The sequence below is a fragment of the Argentina silus genome (assembly GCF_951799395.1).
Source record: "Argentina silus genome assembly, chromosome: 17".
NCBI classification, from domain to species: domain Eukaryota; kingdom Metazoa; phylum Chordata; class Actinopteri; order Argentiniformes; family Argentinidae; genus Argentina; species Argentina silus.
In genome coordinates, this window is record NC_139671.1 from 3,123,150 (window position 1) to 3,135,405 (window position 12,256).

At 40.9% G+C, this 12,256-nt stretch overlaps 1 protein-coding gene across 1 annotated transcript in view; it reads left to right on the plus strand.

Annotated features, from left to right (window-relative positions):
• Window positions 1-417: 417 nt before the first annotated feature.
• The window catches only part of LOC310817753 (voltage-gated delayed rectifier potassium channel KCNH5-like), a gene marked incomplete at both ends in the record, with an annotated part of 40,300 nt that continues 28,461 nt past the window's right edge, over window positions 418-12,256 (plus strand). The window contains 2 exons of the mRNA XM_083688453.1: window positions 418-490; window positions 9,243-9,366. Coding sequence (XP_083544579.1) covers window positions 418-490; window positions 9,243-9,366 — 197 coding nt within the window. The remainder of the gene's footprint in view (window positions 491-9,242; window positions 9,367-12,256) is intronic.

Below are 12,256 nucleotides of genomic sequence, written 5' to 3' on the forward strand. Positions count from 1 at the left end.
CACTGGCAATGTATAGATGTTAAAACGCTGTTGATGGGATTTATTCAGTGGCAGAAGCGGCTATCTTAACACTGAACATAATTAACATTGAAATACTGTTGTCGCTGTTCTGTTATATATCTGTGGTCTGTGGCAGCCAGATCCGTGCGTTGCGTGATATCATCGCATTGAACATCACATAATTCCCATTCCATGGAGTTTGGACCAGCCAGAGCGCAGGCGCAGGCGCACCAGGACCAGTTGGCTGGTTCCTCAGCTTCCAGAGCTCAGTGATACAGAACCTACGACAAGCCATGCTCGCCGCATCATTACCATGAGCCGCTCCACCCAACAGACGCATACCTATTTTAACCATCTCACCTCCTCGACCAGCTTTCACAAAGCTTGCGACCACGAACGACACTTCCCGAACAAAGAATGCACGGGGGAAAGAGAGGCTTGGTGGCACCACAGAACACTTTTTTGGAAAACATTGTCCGGCGCTCGAGTGGTAAGTTGTCTACAAGTATAGCGACCGGCATATTATCCCTGAACACAATTACACATGCACATTCCAGTGTTGTTGTGAAAATGCCGATGGCCATTGGTTTGATGAGTTTCTTTAATTCATGCAATATCCAACTTGCGACCCTGCGGCGTTATAGTAAGAGAAGAAACTAGGTTTGTCATAAGATACCGTTCTGTGAATAATGGAGGTAGTTTATTATTGTCTGAAAAAACTCCAAGTGACACTGGCAAGATTATAGAGCCAAAAACTTATGTGATGCTTTTGCGCTTTCTATTGATGCGTAACAGCGAGAGCCATGGTGCTGTAAATTACTGCTAAGGATAGGCCTACATTTGGCTCAACATTTTTATTGTTAAATTCTCCTTTGATTATTCAGTCAATATTTGTATACTCATATGCTAAGCGATTATGGTTATGACAATTAATGTTGTTTAATGACTGAAATCCATAATTAAATCGCTATTTGCTGTGTGCGGATATGTTTTCACATATGTTTATTTATAAAAAAAATAAAAATAATTGTGCTCCCGAATGTAAACAGTATTATCATCTGAAATTGGCGTGGAAAGCACTGAGGTTGTTTCGCCTGGTTGTTGTTTGCCTAATTATAGGCTACCGATTAAGTTATGTACACTATTTAGTGCTCGACCATTGTGGCAGCATCAGACGTGTATTCTACAGTATTGGGGAAGCTACTCTGAAAATGTATTTAACTAAATTAGCAATTACTTTACAAGGAAGAAGTTCAACTACATTAAAGCTACCCTTAAGAGAAATATAGTTTGTCAAACTAAAGCTACTTTGAAAAAGTACTTCACTACATGGAAGCATTGTCCAAAACACAACAGTCAGTTACTGTGAAATGATTGCTTGTGCTAAAAGTGTTTCAGACATGTGCTAACATCTGTGAACTGGAGGCTACAGGTAATGTTAGGGTCAGGGTTAGGGGTAGGCAAATCAATTTATTTGTTAAAAAGTTGGGATCATAGTATGTAGTGTTGCTTTGACAGATTTTCCTATAGAATAGAAGCTATAAAATGTGTCCATAACTGACAGTTTTTGCGACTTGCTGGCTAGTTCACTGCTCCTGTTGGTGGGGCTGGGTGGGGTTGGCCCCTCTCAGTCAAGAGGGGAACATGTCAATGCACCTGCTCAACATATTGCTTTCCATTGAGGCAAAACAATGATCCGCTGGCCCCACAGTCAGACTAGTGGTTGAAAAAAGTATTGCCAGAGTTAAATGACGATAAATAATGTGCAATAACACAAAACGGATGATCGGTGGACAGGAACTACAATGGGCCAGGTACACAAACCTCTGAACTGGTCGTATATTATGAATGGTTGTATTTCGTGCATTATTGTGGGTATGCGAATAGACAGTATAGTGCGTAGAAAAGTGTTTACTGCATTATATGGCAGGTGTTTTGTTTTGACTGTTCCTACCAGGATTTTGGTGTTAAAAACTGTAACAGATAAAGTAACAGTGATAGTAATTGCACATGCTCCTTGAGTGGCATTTTGATTTGTGATATTTCAAATGACACATAATTTATTACCCTAAATGCTTGATAACCCACAGTGACTTGTAATACTTTGTGATACTCACCATTGTGATGTTGCAACCCAGAAATATTTGATGCCAAAAATATAACAGAATCAGCAGAGTGACATGTGAAGGAGTGGTTGGTTTATTGAAATTTGAAAAATGTAGCTTTGCAGTTTAGAGTGGGATTAGATTAGATTATATTAGATTCAACTTTATTGTCATTGTGCAGAGTACAAGTACAGAGACAACGAAATGCAGTTAGCGTCTAAGTGCAAAAAAGCAGAAAAGTGCAGTGTGAACAATATATACAGGTAGTGCAGTATAAGTCTCTTTGGCAGGTTTAGTGCTGTGCTTTGCAGTAAGAATGACTCACTTCCGTTACATTCAAAGCAATGCAACACTGGTTACACATATGGTGATAAAATGTTATTGATCGTTTATTTGTGTAGGGACAGATACACACGTTGAGTTAACAAATCCACATTACGTCTCAGCACCCCTCTGGACACTGCTGTGTGTGTGGATTGGTTGGTTTCATAGTTCAAAACTCCAGAATGGGATTGAATTGGCTTCCCTGGCAGGGTTCTGCTCTCACACACTATTGATGTGACACAAACCTCAGTCCACTACCAAACACACGCACACGCACATGCGCACACGCACACGCACACACACACACACACACACACACACACACACATACACACACACACACACACACACACACATATAGTCCATCTCCTCTTTGCCCCTGGGTGGCAGAGTATGATGTTTGGTTGGGAAACTGTGGGGGTGGGTCATGGCATGTTAATGCACCTTCTACTCCCTTTTTCTGTGATCAGTTTCACAGATTGCTGTAGAAGCTGCAGCTGATTGTGATTTTTCTCCTACTACTTAGTACCACAATCTATAAAATAAGCAAATTTCCATTATATTGAAACCAACATGTATGAATTCTGGAAGCTTAGTTGCATATGTATCAACTAGCATTTTGTGTCCAATGTAAATTATTTGGATCATATATTTGATCCTCATTAAATTATGAATTCTTAGTTTTGGGACAAACATTTAACATTATATACCTGGATGTCTACCATGGCCAACGTTTGCTACCTTTGCACTTGTGATGTTCAATGAATGCCACTCATAAGGATACAGATGAAGTGCAGAGACAAAGTGAAATTAATTTGATTTAAGCTTTTCCCTTGAACTTCCCAAGCAATTTGAGTGCGCTCTCGGTTTCTGTCACATGTTTATGTAAAAGGGAGCAATCACTGCATTGTGTCTAGGCGATCTTGGCATGCAACTCAGACGATGCTATTCTTGGGTATATCGAAATCCAGCCTATTGGAGAGGGAGCTGCTACCGGATTGGCGGGGATGCTTTCAGTAGTGGGCTATTAGTGGCCTAACTCTATATAGGCTGAACCATCCCCATTAAGTCTAAATAAATTGAGGGGCAACAGGCTCTCTCTCCCTCTTTGGACAAATAAAAGCGTCCACAGTGTGGTAATGAATGCCCTTTCTGTGCACTCTGACAGCTGTTTATTTCACCCTCCACAGCCACCCAGAGGCGCCTTGGGGCGTCGACTGATTTGGTTTTGGATTGTTAGTTTTGTTTCGTGTGGGGTCGAGTGTAGAGCTGTATTTTTGCATGACTGGCCATCTTTCCCCTCCTCCAGAGGAGCACAGGTCCAGGTTCTTCAGTCTTACGCAACAGCACAAGGAACAGCACAAGCAACAGCACAAGCAATAGCTGTAGGCAATACAATAGCACTGACCACAACATGACAATACCGAAAAGGGGCCGTTGATGATGTTGGAGAATGTAATGGACGACACGGGGGACAAGTACAGTAGAACACAAAGAAACAGCGAGATGTGGATGAGTGGAGAAATGTGGAGAAAGGACATACAGTATAAGGTACAGAAATAAGAATCTGGAAGACATACACAGTACTGTGTTAATTCAACTGATTTTGAAGAATAAAGACAAATGACAAAAACAGAGATATGAGAGAGAGGGAAGACGGCGTGGGGCAGACGAAGGGAAAATAAGTAGAAAAGCATGTCCAATACTACGGCGTTGTGCTCTGGGAGGAAGCCGGTTGTCACTTCCTCTTAAGGCCTTTCCGTGTGGAGCTGACTCTTTTATTTGTTGTTTAGACCGCCGAGGCATGGCAACCAAACTGTCTGCTCTGGCATCTTTGCCTCGTATTTTATGAATATTATAGTGCCGTTTGAATATTAATTATGAATGAGCTTATATCTATCCGCGGCAAGTGTGCACCCACTTTATAGTCAAATTAGGTAATTAAAACATACCGTTGAAGCAAATTGGCACACGTGTTGTTATTTATATCAGTAGTGACTAAATGTTTTGAATAATCTCTTTTATTACCCCTTTCATGCAATCATTCTAGCCAATAAGAGACTGGTGAAAGGAGGATGGCCAGGTAGTTGAAAGATTAGATAGATATGAGGTTGGAAAGATAGAATGTTAGATAGATAGATAGATAGATAGATAGATAGATAGATAGATAGATAGATAGAATGATAGATAGATAGATAGATAGATAGATAGATAGATAGATAGATAGATAGATAGATAGATAGATAGGATGAGCCAAGGGTAGTTGAATGCTTGAGAGTGATAGAGTTGGTATCCTGTTGTTTTTATTCAAGAGTTGTGAAAGTTCCATAGTTGAGGTAACAGTTGAGGTCACAATGGGGCTTTCAGAATGATTTTTTCAGTTGATGATTTTTTTAGATCAACATTCCACTATCTTAAAAGATAGGAGTTTTTGAGTTACAAAAAGTGGAATACTTTCAATAGTATAATGAGTTTGAAAACTATAAAACTCAAGTTAGAAACTCTGCACGTTTTAAAGTTTGATTGGTGTTAATAGCTTAAAAGTTGTAGGTGGAGTAGCATATTGAAAAATCTGAATTGGAATAATAATAATAATAATAATAATAATAATAATAATAATAATAATAATAATAATAAATATGAGGAATAACAATAGTTGGACTTCAAATCAACAGCCCTAGCTCACACAGAGCATATGTACGCCGTTTATCTTAAAACTGATAATTGAACTGAAAAGGTTTCCAAACACTGAAGGCCAGGCTGCTACCCAGCTTACCAGCAAGAATGCTTAATATATGGGGCATTGAACAGTCAGCCTTGTGCAGATTCTGCCATGAGGCAACAGAATCAATAAATCATCTATTTTGGTACTGTCCGGGTGGCTCTCTTTTGGATTCAGGTCCAGGAATGGTTGTTAAGACATAATATCAGTGTGCAGATAGACAATCTAAGCTGGCTGCCAGTTCTACACTGCAACAAAGTACATTTTGACTGCGGCGTTCAGGGGCGTAGCACACTAAGGTGCATACCATATCATCATACCATATCATACCATATCATCGCAACGTCTCCGGTTCGATTCCGGCCATCAACATATCCTGCATGTCATCCCTCCTCTCTCTCTCTCTCTCATCCTTCCTGTCAATCTCTGCTATCTCTATCCCAATAAAGCAGAAATGCCCTAAAAACATATTTTAAAAAAAGTACATTTTGACTTTAGTGGTGAACTGCCCAGATAATCCCTCTGTTATTGTAGGCTTTTTATACCAGATAAAAAAAGAGGAACTGAAGAGAAAACTTTTCCGGTTGAAAACGACCTACGTGGCTTTGGTGGTCGTCATATACACACATTTTAGCCCCAAAATGTACTAAAAAGTGTAAAAACATTTGAACATGAACCCAGTGTTTTCGTGGAGCATGACTGGCGGTGTGCTGTAACATTCTGATTCACCCTGAGAAATGTTGAAGGGTGGGTTTGGCTCAAACTGCACCTCCTTTACTAATTCCACTTCCACTTCTACTAGTACTACTCCATGCCTTTGATTAACACTGGGTCCTCTTCAGTTCCTGTAAAACCCGATCACCAGATTTGACAGAGAACTGGAGAACGGCCCAGCAGCTGCAGGTCTTCCTCCCACACAGAAGGGGAAAGCGTGGTGCTGTATCTTTCAACTGCAGCAATATGCCTCCTATTCATCAACCACATCATAAGCCAGCATAGCATCAGCTCACACCTATGCTGAGTGAGTGTCTTTGTCACATTTGTCACAGCCTGTGACAATATTTGCATCAACATGTTTTTTTCCAGGACTGCAAGTCATAGAAATAGGCTGACAAACAGTGCCCTGCGTACATAATGGGACAGTGAAGCATGTTTTCTTCTTTTGGCTCTACATTTGAAATCAAAACAATTACTGTGAAGTTAATGTAGAGATTCTTAGCAATACTTTTTATGCATAGTCCCCCTGTTTCAGGGTACCTCAAAATTATGGGACAGATTTATCAGATGCCCAAAATAAGCACTCATGTTTAGTATTTGGTCGACAATCCTTTGCATGCAGTAACTGCTTGATGTTATATTCTCTGGTGATGCTCTGCCAGGACTGTACTGCAGCCACCTTCAGTTGTTTTTTTTCCTTAGAGGACTTGAATAGAATTTAAATCTGGAGATTGACTTAGCCAGTCAACAACTTTCCACTTTTTGGCCCTGAAAAGTTGCTATGGCAATATGTTTTGGGTGATTGTCCTGCTGTATGAGGTATTTGCTTATACTTGGGCTGACAAGATGTTTCTGTACACTTCAGAATTCATCCTGCTGCTGCTGTCAGCAGTTACACTCATCAATTCACGAATCAAGACAAGTTAGCCAGTTCTAGTAGCAGCTATACATGCCCTAACACCCCCTCACAGATGGGGTGGTATACTGTGGATATTGGGTAGATCCTTTTTTTCTACACACTTTAATATTGCCATCACTCTGGTACATGTTAATCTTTGTCTCATCAGTCCACAATACAATGGCTTCCCTGACTTCCATTGACATCTCTTTGGTCCTCATGTTGACAGACACCAACCGCAGATTCCAAAGGCAATCAATACTAGACATTGAGAGGTCTCTTATGACTGCACAAATGATGTGACAAAGCATGTCTGAATAAGCACTCATGTTTACACACTTGACAAATCTGTCAAGCCAATTGTCCCATCACTTTTGGGTACCCTGGAATAGGGGGACTATGCATAAAAAGTGTAATTTCTGAATGGTGAAACCAATATCTACACAAGTACCATCAAATAAAAGCTGTTAATCTGTACTTCAACCTCACAGTAATTGTTTTATTTCAAATCTCAACTTTTGGAGTGTAGAGCCACAGAGTACTGTACTGTATACCATCGTTGGTGATTGTGTTCTTTTTGATGATTGTGTCATCAGCCAGGCTGTAGTGTGGAGTTGTCTAACGGTTCATTTATGCTTGTGCACCTCCCTAACCTTCTTATGTCGCTGACGCCGTCATAGATTGTCTATGAAATGGTGAGCAACACTTCGACAATATGTTGAGCAACACATATTAAAAAGCAAACAGCTTAAGGCTTTTGAACTACTCAGACTGTACCAGTGCGTTTGCTCTTCCTTGGTGAACTGGGTGGATTTATCACCAGTGACAGTGGGCAACGTGATTAATGCATCTGAACAGTCGGATCTCAGGGCAGGAAGTGAGTGGCGTCCACCCTTGGGAGCATGGCCCTTCTACAAAGTCACACACCCCTGACCCCCGAGGCCACAGTCGATCAGCTCCTATTATGAGCCCTGGACTCTTCGCCCAGTTTGATTGAGGGAAAAGATGAGAGAGAGAGAGAGAGAGAGAGAGAGAGAGAGAGAGAGAGAGAGAGAGGGTCATTCAACCAGAGATGGATGCTGCTGCTTCATTTAATGGCTGTGTCAAGTGCTTCCCTCTCCATCTTTCCGCTTCTCTCTTTCAGTCTTTGGCTCTCTATGCCTACAGTGCCTTCAAAAAGTATTCAGTCCCCTTCACTTTTTCCACATTTTGTTTTGTTATAGACTCAATTTAAAATGGATTTAATTAAAAGAATCTGCCATAAATCCACACACAATACCCCAGAATGATAAAGCAAAAACAGGTTTTTAGACATTTCAGTAAATTTATTAAAACTGAAGTACAGAAATACCTCATGTACACAAGTATTCAGACTCTTTGCTAAAAATTAGCTAAAATGCAAAAATGTCATCAACAAATCACTCAATAAGTTGAATTGAGTCCATCTTAATGCAAGGATAATAGTTCATGCAAATTTCATTTTTTTTTTTTGATCCTGACAAACTCCCCAGTCCCTGCCAGTGACAAACATACCCATGACATGATGCAGCTACCACTATTCTTTGTAGTAAAACCAAATAAACACATTTCCAGCCACTTTCTTTGCTGTATCACTTGAATTCATTATTGCAAATACAATTATGGATATGAGAGAGATTCTTTTCCATTAAGGGATTATTTTTGGCCACTTGGTTATAGACCAATTTTGTAGAGTGACTGAGATGATGTTGTCCGATCGACTGTGCTTTTTCCTCTCCACCATTCAACTTTGCAGGTGAACACGCCTCCATAGCTCTGTGTGTTCTGTTGGTTGTTGCTGGCTATGAGAGCATTCTTAGTGTGGTCATATTGGTGTTTTAATTAACAGGCAAAGCAGACTTTTCCATGCAAAGTGCAATAAAATTACCAGCAACTCAACACTGTAGCTATGTATACTGTAATGTCATAAATAAATGCCCTAATTTCACTGCAAATGTCACAGATGCCCTTTTTAGCTGTCTATTTTTGGTCTTTTGTGAAGCAACTGAGTGATTTGCTGACTCAGGGCTCATTTGGGGAGAGACAAAAGAAAAAGTTGATAAATTGTGAATAAACAAAGTGTCACTAAAAGACCATTAGATATTGTATCTTACACAAATGTTACCCTGAAACGCCACTGCAAGTGGAAACGTAGGGAAAGTAGGGTGGCTGTCAGGCAGATGGCTCTGTAAAATCTAGGGCGAGGAAGATCGTCTCTCCCACACAATAACATTGTGTACCATTTTGGTGCCCTCAGGACCAATAATGGGAGACTATTTTACCATACTCCAAATGAACATGAACTACTTTTACACTTACCTTGCAGGACAATGATAACCTAGGATGCATTCACAAGGAGAAACAAAACAATATTTATTTATATAAATTAAAAGGGTCCACATGCTGTGCAAAACCCCCCTTTTTGTTCTTGACCCCTGTTTACATGTGTTTGTTTCAGAAACTAGTTTCCTGTTGGGAAATGCCCAGATAGTGGAGTGGCCAGTAGTGTACAGTAATGACGGGTTCTGTCAGCTGTCTGGGTACCACCGGGCCGAGGTCATGCAGAGGAGCAGCACATGCAGGTAAGAGAGGGTCATTCCTAGGGGGGTTTCTTTGTGCACCATGACTTCTATGCACTTCTGGCTGGCACTGTCCAAAAATAGTATTCCCATTTTGAAATGGCATGTGCGCATCTGGCCAAATAGGTGTTATAGATTTTACACACCTACTCTGCCTGAAAATCACACCCCTCTGTTGGCCATGTTTGCCAAAAGAAATCATCTCTAGCTTTTAATTGTAGATAGGTTTTTCTATGTAATACACATGTGCTATGGGTTTAAAATCTGTATTTACGTTATACGAAGGCAGTCCTTCTTGGAAGATAATACAATATAAAAACTGGAATGGTATTATCATTATAAACTAGAAAAAAAGAAACTTTGTGGTCTTGCAAAGTGTTATTTTGGTAGTTGAAAGGGTTTAAAGATGTTTCGATAAATAGATCGATTTGCTGGGTAGTTGAAAGAAAGTATTTCTGGTAAGTCAGGTGTGTTCCGTCAAATCATTTGTGCAACCATAAGAGAGCTGTCAATGCTTAGTATTGATTCTAGGCTTTGTGTTTGCCTTTGGAGTCTGCTATTGGTGTCTCTCAACATGAGGACCAAAGCAATCAATGAATGTCAAGGAAGCCTTTATTAGGCTGAAAAATCAGAGAAAGAATATCAGAAACATAGCCAAAAAAACCTTTGAACATTATTAAAAAGAAAAAAAAGCACTGGTGAGCTCAGCAATCGCAGGCTGATAGGCCAAGGAAGACTTCTACAGTGGATGACCAAAGAATGCTCACTATAATTAAGAAAACCCCCAAAACAACTGTCCCACAGATCAGGAACAATCTCCAGGAGGTAGGCGTGAATGTGCCAGAGACTACCACCCGCAGAATACGTTACCAGTTGAACGACAGAGGCTTCACTGCAAGGTGCAAACCACTAGTTATCCTCAAAAAGGATGGTAGTCAGGTTACAGTTTGCTAAAAAGTACCTAAAAAGTCTGCAGGGGTCTGAACAATGTATTTTGGACATATAAGATGAATATGATCATGTACCTGAGTGATTGCAAGTGGAGAGTTTGAAGAGAAAAGGATCTGCCCAAGATTTTCATATGTGAAACATGGTGGGGGGGGTGCTATGGTGTGTGTTTATTGAATTTTGTTGTAGCTATGTAAAACGCCCTTTCTATAATGACGCATCCACAAACAGTAGGGGAAACGCAGGTTACACTGTTAGTACAAGTTACGTAAGAACTGAGCTACGTCAGAACTGTTAATGCTTAAAAATCAGCTGACGTAGCAAATGAGTGTCTCCAACGTAAAGGGAGAGGAATGGAAAACCTGAGGTGGCAACGATGTTTCTGAGGAACTGCCCCGACCCGTCTCTGTCTGTTTAGTTTAAGAGCAAGTTTGTTGACAGCCGGACAGCAAAGGAGGCGTAGGAGAGAATCAATGAGTATCAATGAGAGTTGAAATCCAAGCCCAGTAAGCACTCATTCGATAGGCTGGATAGGCAGGCAATTGCGGTGGTGAGTGACAGCATACAGTCAGATGCTTCGTGTGACCCTGGGACGGCGCTGCGGATATGTAAACAAAACATCCAGCTGCCCCGGAGAAGTGATGAGAACGCCTCAATGCAAAGCAGTGGCAGACATGCTGAGTTAAGTCCGGAATAGCCCGTCTCCTCCACTCCTCTCCTCCTAAAAATGTGCTCCTTTCATTCTCACCCACAGCAGAGAAGGTTCACAGGATGAAGAGCATGTGACGTGTCTAATGGGTTCCCACACAACCGTATGAATCACCTCTGTTTCATCTCGCATGAGCCAGGCCACATGAGGGAACAATGCCAGTTGTGGACTGGCCATCTGAAGCACCGGTAGAATTCTGGTGGGCTGGTTGATCTGTGGGTTGTAGGGCCATTGAGCCGCGTGACCTGTGGGCTGTAGGGCCAGTTGTTAATGGGTGTGTTACAGTGAAGGCCAATAGTAACCGAAGCAAAAAGGACTTATTACTGTGCTGTTTTTGTTGACAAATGTACAATATAGTTTGAAATCAAGTGTCGGAACAAGTAATGCTACTCTTACGGAATGGAATTCCTTGAGCATGTCAGATCAGATTTATTGTAAGAAGTTGAGGTCTTCAACGCCATCGGTTAGTGAGATAATGCAATGAAAATTCACATTCTGCTGCTGTCGAGGTCGAGCATTGGCCTTTACGTACCTATTTTACATTTTGTTTTATTTACAAGGATATGCTCATGTTTCCTGCCATTAGAAAACATAACGTGTACATTTTCACATTTTCAGTGGGGCAAGAGAGTGTAGCAATGCGCAGAGCTACATGCTTCACCTTTACAATGCATCACACTGTGTTATAACAAGTGTTATAAGGCCTGGCGAATCTTGAATCTTCATACATTTCGTAATGGTCATGTATTGGTCTTATAATGCCTTATTCAAATAATAATAATAAATAATCCACTGTTACACAGTGCACACAACTCCCACATTTCATTGTAGTTATTCTATTTGCTGTACTTGAGTACCAAGATATACATGCTTGAATACCAAGATATACATGCTTGAATACCAAGATATACCCATTTGTGGTACTCAGGTAGTTAAAATAGCTACAATGTGCGGGAGTCATGTGCACTGTGTACCTGTAACTGTGCACCAGACCTCCATGGTTCACCTACGGTTGGGTTGGGAAGCTTATCAGTTTTCTCTTGTTGACTCGAGCGCTGCTTTTGTTCAACACAAGAGCTGGGTTCCTAGGATTTGACAGAAAATGTCATCACATTCCCATGAGCAAAATGATGAGTGCAATGATAGATCAGATGTAGCCTGTTGAGCGGATGCCTGTGCCACACAGGTCTGCATGCACTACTAACCCCCTCTCCTTTCATCGCCCTCATCTGTCTT